An 8117-nucleotide genomic window follows, 5' to 3' on the forward strand; every position below is an offset into this window, starting at 1 on the left:
TGACAGGCAGTTAGCCTGTGATTATAAAATCGCCTGATAAACAGGAGATGTGTATCACTTTCCTGCTCGTCTTTTCTTTTACCTTCACATCTTCCCCCTTCATCTCCATCTTTCTGTCTTTCCTCCTCCTCAACACAGCAAGCTTCGACTCCTTTTGAGGTTAGCTGTTCTAGAAAGCTCCTCACAATTTGTGGAAAGTAAGTGTTTCTCCTTCACCTCTTTGTTCAAAAGTGGTTAATATTTTTTAGCCCGGAAACGGAAAAACAACCATTGTGCTCGAGTCAGTCAGATGATTTTGGAATGAAGCGTATTCCTTTTTTTTTTTTTTGCCTGAGTGTGTCTATGGGCAGTGTGCTGTGGTTTGTTGCTTCAGGCAAGCGCTGCCACTGGGTACTTATCAGAGAGAAGTGCTTCTGTGTATGTGTGTGATAGTGGTGGGAAAACCCAGAGCTATAAAAAGACATCAAAACATCTGTCTGTCAGTGTCAGGGCAGCAGGGTGTATGAATATTCAGTTGGTAGCGGTGCCCCCATCCCTCAAACAATGCTGAAGGGTCCAGGGGCCTTGCTCGCCACACCACCTGGCCCCCAGTGGTGTACTGTATAGTGAAATATAACCTGCTAACACAGCTGAGAGTGAGGATGTGAAAGCTGTAGGAACTGAATATAGAGAGTGTGATCTTCACAGAGAGAGATGGTCTGTTTAACCCACATTAGCCTCTGCCGTCTCAATTAAACCGCCCTACAATCCTGCGGGGGGGTTCAGGTGTGCACAGTGACACCGGGAGCACACAGAGTGAGTGAGAGTTCAGCAAGCAAAGCCATAAAGCTCACCCAGCAGAGACAAACACTATGAATCCATGGGGTGTGAGGAAAGTGGATGATCCAAACTGAATGTACTGTCCTGGCCACATCCTAAGTGGGTTGCATATCACCATCAGTCACACGTGCACCCATCCTTCTCCTCCCTCTGAACTGCCCATCTTTTTTTTTCTTTTCCTTTTTATTATTTTTTAAAATACTTTTCTTCCTCTTTTGGCTGAATGTAATTATTTCAATATTGCCACCTTGGGTTTGAAAAATGAATCTTTGTCTGCTGCATCGGATATGATTTCGAGTTAATAAAATATTGTTATTGTTCTTTGCAAAAAATACAAATCTGGTGTGATGTGGTGATTTTTAAAATTTTATGTGAACTGTAGTTAATGACGGATGAGAGTAGCGTTGAGCTAACAGCATTTTATGGTTAGATAATGAACTAATACATTTGTCTCTTTAAAGACATTTACTACTGGATAGTCACTGTGGTACATGCGCCATAAAGCCTGTTGCAGTTAGCCCCCTGACATGACGACGTTATCATTATTAAGTTATTACCTGGGCAGAGGACAGCAGTCGGAGAGGAACCACACTGAGTGGAGCCGCTCTTGGTGAGTATTTAATTTTTCCATGACATCATGGCACACTGGGGAGATTGCTTATCCATTTGGAGGGGAGGGAATTATCTGAGCAGGACGTGATGGTTTTCAAATCAAGACTGGTGTGTATGATCAGGGCTTTTAGATGCCTGGACCCCATGGACAGGTTTAGTTTGTTGGAGTGTAAATAAGATGCTCCTTGTTGAGATTTTGTGAAACTGTGTTATTTTTATGCAAAATTCCAGGTTTTCAAACACAAACGGGTACATTTCCAGAATTGCTGCCAATTACAACACTTTGACATAGCATCAAAGAAAAAATGATTGAGATACCATACAGTGGTCTTGATCGTGGCGTTCACAGGATTTCACAGGTTTATGGGTGATTTGACAATGAATAGTCGTTTCTCAAATATGCTAAATGAAGCTCCTTTGATGTTCTTCAGCTCCCCACTGCTGCTCTGTGCCTTGTCTGCTCTAGCCTCATTAACATAATTTCATAGTTCTCTTTTCTAATTGATCCGCAGTGCACCTTGTGAAGATGCACCATCTGTTAGAAGCCAGGCATGATAGTGCGCTCTACACCGAGGAGACAACAATGTGCTGCTCAGAGACTGAAACCATTCCCAGTGGAGATGCTGGATCTCTGCCAGGATGCCCGGGTATGAAAACCTCTGCTGCTGCAAGAGATGGCCGAGTCTCTACATTTTAAAATATCCTCTATTTTCTATTACTCTGCACTTTTTTGTGGCCATAGCACAGAGTTTACTTAACCATGTTAGGAAAAGTTGTATTTTAAATGAGTGAGGCTATATTTACCTGAGGTAAAAATTTCATGCTTCTCAATGTCATTTTTCACAATCTTAAATGAAAAATGTTCACACACTATCCATAAAAGTATTATGACAGTTTTGAATTGCAAAACAATTGTGCTGTCAATGGGCAAATGCCAGCACAATTATAGCTTTTAAAGTGGGAATGTAAAGGTCGAGCAGGATGCAATCACTTTGCCAGAATAAGAAAACATTCTGCACATTTTGTGACTCTGGCCTTGAATCTGTTTTCTCAGGAAGCACTCTCCATTGCAGATATGAACTTCAGTGAATCTGTTATTCCATTAGCAGGTAAACAAGATTTCAGTGGCAAGTTTTCTCCTGCATTATTGATAAAGTGTTCACACTGTGTGCAGGGCCAGTTTTAACGGACGACCTGGCCAGTCCACCACTTTGCTATTTCTGACCACATGCCAGAAGCAAGTGCCCCCCTTCAGCTTTATCTCTACTTCGTGTGTGTGTGTGTGAGAGAGACTGTGAGTAAGATGGTCTTCACTCATTATCAGTTTGTCGGTTACATTCTTGGCTCCAGTGGCTGGACAAACCGCCATTTATGGCTCTAACGACTCTCAATGCACCGGTGCTTTATAAAAACGCACAACAAAGAGCCCTGGACACAGGGTGTGAGAGGTTTGCAGCTGCCACTTAGACTGTCAGTGCAGTATAGAGTAGTATCATATTTGAGAAAAGGTCTTGTTTTGTGAGGCTCAATTTTATCAGGAGTGGAATTGTGTGTTACTGCATATCCTTCACTATGACATCTCTGACATCTTCCAGCCGTAGATCCTCCTCATCCTATCGGACTTCATCATGTTACAGCACCTCCAGCTCCTACCGATCCGAGGGCTCACTGGGCAGATCAGCTGACTCTCTGGACCCCCTCTTTGAGCCGTTTCTTGACTCTGCCGATCATCCGGGTCTGTTTGGAGAAGAGGGCTCTGGGGGACCCAGCTGTTTGCCCCCCTTCAGCAGGCACAGCAGATCCTCCTATGGACACACTGGTAACGGAACTGACTAGTTACTAAACTCTGCGCCCACCAATTACTGTTACAGTGCCTGCCAAGCTTTCTGTTCACAGCGAATAATGCAGTTTACAAGTTTTTAGTTCAATTTAGTTTGTAGCTGGCTGAAATGACAGCTTCTGACAGTTAATTGCTCCATACATGCAGTACAGATATTGTGCTAAAAGACTACAGGTTGAAAGTCAGTGTTCTCATCCTTTGATGACATGAAGGTGCAGCATTGTTCTGCAAATGTTAATGCAGTTATTCCTAGTTTCATAAGTCAGATAATGAAAAATGTACAGTGTGATAAGCACACAAAGTTCTTGTAAAGTGCTAATTAATTGGAAAAACAAGTAATGTGTATAATTAAATGTATCCCTAAGCTTATTCATATGAACCCATGCTCTAAATTCATAGTTTTCATTTACACTTCTACTGAAAAATGCTTCTAAACATTCCTGTCCTACTCCCATAATATTCCATGTGTTCTTATTTATATCGCTGTATACGAGTTATAATGTTCAACCATCCTTTAACGCTCTCCTCTCAAACCTCTGCACGTCCTGTAATGTTCTTTTGCTCTGCAGGGTCCATAGATGGTGCCGTGACAGGCTGGCAGAGCACCACCAGTGCCAGATTCCGTTGTCTGGGAGACAGCTACTACATGTCTGCTAATGTCAGCCAGTTTGAGCCTCATGACATAGTAGTGATGGCGTATAACCACCATGTTGTCATTCACGCCCAGAAGGTATGTGTGTGTCTCAAAGTATGAGTATAAATGGGTAGGGGTGGTTTTATTGCACTTACGAAGGTGTAAACCGGATCTAGCAGAGCATGTGAAGATGTTTCAGGTTTGTTTTCACATTCATGCACTCACAGTTGTCACATTCATACATGAATGTGAGAATGAATGAGATTAGAGTGAATTTACTCATATCTGCTATTTGACTAATACAGTTTTGAAGGCAAAGACATTTTGGAGTTTGGACTGATGAGCAGCAATTCACTGCAGCGCTCAATCTTTAAATTAGACCAGCCGAGTGGAAAATAAATCTTCTCAGAGTGGGGAAAAACCTCAGAATAATATTTAGACCAGCAGGTGACTCACCATCATCCAGATCCCCTTAGTCATTATTTAAATGCAGCAGGAAAAACTACTGCTACAATTCTGTGCTAAAATTATGACCAAAGTTTGATAAGCATTTAAACTTCATTTTTGCTGCAAAAATGTGTAACATTTGTGAAGTTTCAGTCCTTTTCTCTGCTGTATTATTACAGTAAACTGAATATCTTTTCTACACTGTTGGACAAAATAAGGAATAAGTTGGCACCCTCTGCTCTGTGAACTTGTGATGGATATTTTTCATTATCTAAAATGTTAATTTAACCTCAACAATTAATAGTTTAATTTGGAGAAAAATATTCCAGAGTTCTCAACCCTAAGGTCAAGCAGAGTCCTGCATGGGTCCAACTGTGCAAACCTCCATGTCAGACCTGACCCGTTACCCACAGCTTTCTCTAAATAAAATCCAGACCCGACCAACCCATTGCCATAAGACCCATAACCTCACCAAAAACCTGTAATAGAGTGCCGTAGGGATGACTATTTTTGTAGACCAACCACGAAGTTAGCATCATCCTGTTTCCCTCCACAAAAAGCCAATAGGATTTTTCCATTGGCTTTTGGATTATTGCTGAAAATAAACTCTGTGACAAACAGCGGTTTAAGACACTTTAGAGTACACATTTTGTTCACCAAGATAATCTTCATTGGTTAACACCACTTTTTATGGTTTTTGAAGCCTAAACCCAATCACCAGAATTAAAAAGCTATTGTTAGGCTATACCACGGTCCCATGACTTTAGGGTCACCACCACAGCTTCCAACTTGTAAATTGATTTCTAGCGCTTTTCTCTTCTATAAAATCCTTAGCGTGACCTCATCTAGCTAGTGAAAATGGATGTGTCAGAATAGTTTGCAAGCGCGCGAGTTTAAAAATAATGAGGCTGTAAGGGCGGACTAGTGAGTAGATGAGTCTCCATGTTCAGGATGATGATGATTAATATTCCAGACAGCCTCTGTAGTCTCATTAGGCCACTTGTTACCACCATTTTTTAAGATGCATTAAAAAAAATCATGAGGTATTTATTTATGTATAGAACAAAATGTATTGGCCTTGTGTTAACCAGACCTTATTTCAGGCGTCCAACCAGAAACTCGTTCAAAAAACCCATTGACTTCAGGGCGAGGGAACTGGATGTGCAAAAATGACTGTTCTATTACATCAGACTTTAAGATACACTTACCGTCAGGGAAAAAATTATTTGAACCCCAGCTGATTTTGTAAGTTTGCCCACTAACAAAGAAATGACCAGTCTACAATTTCAATGGTAGGTTTATGTGAACAGTGAGAGACACAACAATAACAAAAAAATCCAGAAAAATGCATTACAAAAAAAGTTATAGTAATTTACATTTTCATGAATGAAATAAGTATTTGATCCCTTTGCAAAACGTGCTTTAGAACTTGTTGGCAAAACCTTTGTTGGCAATCACAGAGGTCACATGTTTCTTGTAGTTGGCCACAAGGTTTGCACACATCTCGGGGGATTTTGACCCACTCCTCTTTGCAGATCCTCTCCAAGTCATTAATGTTTCGGGGCTGATGTTTGGCAACTCGAACCTTCAGCTCCCTCCACAGATTTTCTATGGGATTAAGGTCTGGAGACTGACTAGGCCACTCCATGACCTTAATATGCTTCTTCTTGAGCCAATCCTTTGTTGCCTTGGCCGTGTGTTTTGGATCATTGTCATGCTGGAATACCCAACCACGACCCATTTTCAATGCCCTGACTGAGGGAAGGAGGTTCTCACCCAAGATTTGACGGTACATGGCCCCATCCATCCTCCCTTTGATGCGGTGCAATTGTCCTGTCCCCTTGGCAGAAAAACACCCCCAAAGCATAATGTTTCCACCTCCATATTTGACGGTGGGGACAAACACGGCGTGTTGAGTTAATGCCAAAGAGCTCGATTTTGGTCTCATCTGACCACAACACTTTCACAACATGACCCATGTGGCCCTTGGACCCAAAAAGAACAATTTTACTCTCATCAGTCCACAAAATGTTCCTCCATTTCTCTTTAGGCCAGTTGATGTGTTCTTTGGCAAATTGTAACCTCTTCTGCACGTGCCTTTTTTTTAACAGAGGGACTTTGCGGGGGATTCTTGAAAATAGATTAGCTTCACACAGACGGCTTCTAACTGTCACAGTACTTACAGGTAACTCCAGACTGTCTTTGATCATCCTGGAGCTGATCATTGGCTGGGCCTTTGCCATTCTGGTTATTCTTCGATCCATTTTGATGGTTGTCTTCCGTTTTCTTCCACGTCTCTCTGGTTTTGCTCTCCATTTTAAGGCACTGGAGATCATTTTAGCTGAACAGCTTATAATTTTTTGCACCTCTTTATAGGTTTTCCCCTCTCCAATCAACTTTTTAATCAAAGTACGCTGTTCTTCTGAACAATGTCTTGAACGACCCATTTTCCTCAGGCTTTCAAATGCATGTTCAACAAGTGCTGGCTTCATCCTTAAATAGGGGCCACCTAATTCACACCTGTTATTTCACAAAATTGATGACCTCACTGATTGAATGCCACACTGCTATTTTTTTAAACACACCCCTTTCAACTAATTGCCCAATTGCACAGCCTTAAGAGCGTGCATAGTGTATTTTAAAGTGCTTGAGAGGTCAGTTCCAGTAGGGTCTGTCCATCTAATACTTGGGTTTATGACCAGATACCTGCAATACTGGTGACATTCCTATCAACTTCAGTTGTACTTTGCATTTAGTGCTATTTAGCAAATGTTAGTATGCTAACATGCTAAAGTAGTATACTGTGCCTAGCATCACAGTCGCTAGCATGACTGTAAAACTCTTGTATCTTGTGGAATATTAATTACTTTAATCTCTTCAGACCCTCAAATAAAACAATTTGCTAAGGAAACGAAAGGGTCACAAGTTTCCTCATTTAGGAGGGGGGCAAAGGAAAGTACCACCTCATTAAAAATTAAATTAATTACAATAATTGCTACTTGCAGCCTAGCAACTACTTACAACTGGAGAAAATGACAGGACAGGATTTGCTCACTTTAACAGGGGTGAGTAGACAAATCTGCAAAAATCTATAAATGTTCAACTTAGTCTTGTAACAGCAAAAAAAGTCTTTACAGAGAAGTTGTCAGTGTTAATTTCCTTCTCACACTCTCATCTTCCCTCTGTTTCCTTTTGCCATCAGCTGACCTCTCAGCCTTTTTGTTGTTCACTGGTTTACACCCTTTTTTCTTATCTTTTATTTCTCTGTTTACTCCTTTCCAACAGTGCCCCTTCTACAGCTACACTCCTCCTTCCACATCTCCACTATTTCCTAACTAAGTCTCTATCCTTTAGGTGCTGGATGATGGAAGCATCAGCGACACATTCACCCATAAGTCTTTGTTCCCGGAGGATATGGATCCTCTGTCAGTCAGTGGGACCCTTAACCCTGATGGTACCCTGGTGGTAAGCGTTCGTCGAACTGCAACACTGGGTGGTCTGGAGTCTCTAGAGGTCCCTACCTCTTGCAGTGAAGCTCATCTTTGACTTGTGGCCTCACCAAGCTTTGCACTGTATGGCAGCTTATACTGTTTTAATGTTATTACTTTATTATAGTGTTGTCAGTGTGGTGCAAGCCAATTAAAATGTAAACAAGTCTGTGAATGACAGACTTTTGTTCTCCAAGTCAGTCCTGTCCAGCAAACAGTTTGATCCAGAGTACCATGAGATTTAATAAGAATATATTTATAATATATTATATTTACA

At 41.3% G+C, this 8117-nt stretch overlaps 1 protein-coding gene across 1 annotated transcript; it reads left to right on the top strand.

The window, feature by feature from the left end:
• The first annotated feature begins 3003 nt into the window (after positions 1 to 3003).
• Positions 3004 to 8117, top strand: hspb12 (heat shock protein, alpha-crystallin-related, b12). Its single transcript, XM_020586208.1, has 3 exons — positions 3004 to 3250; positions 3841 to 4001; positions 7707 to 8117. Exons 1-3 carry the CDS (start codon positions 3004 to 3006, stop codon positions 7896 to 7898), a joined length of 600 nt encoding a protein of 199 aa, XP_020441864.1. The 3' UTR covers positions 7899 to 8117.

This window comes from Monopterus albus, unplaced genomic scaffold, assembly GCF_001952655.1.
Source record: "Monopterus albus unplaced genomic scaffold, M_albus_1.0 scaffold8.1, whole genome shotgun sequence".
In the NCBI taxonomy this organism is placed as follows: Eukaryota; Metazoa; Chordata; class Actinopteri; order Synbranchiformes; family Synbranchidae; genus Monopterus; species Monopterus albus.

Bases quoted from the DNA above. Each gene is read 5' to 3' on its own strand.
- hspb12 (XM_020586208.1), top strand. From the start codon at position 3,004: ATGACATCTCTGACATCTTCCAGCCGTAGATCCTCCTCATCCTATCGG. The intron at 3,251-3,840 runs GTAACGGAACTG...TTTGCTCTGCAG, and splicing joins ATCCTCCTATGGACACACTG to GGTCCATAGATGGTGCCGTG. The intron at 4,002-7,706 runs GTATGTGTGTGT...TCTATCCTTTAG, and splicing joins TTGTCATTCACGCCCAGAAG to GTGCTGGATGATGGAAGCAT.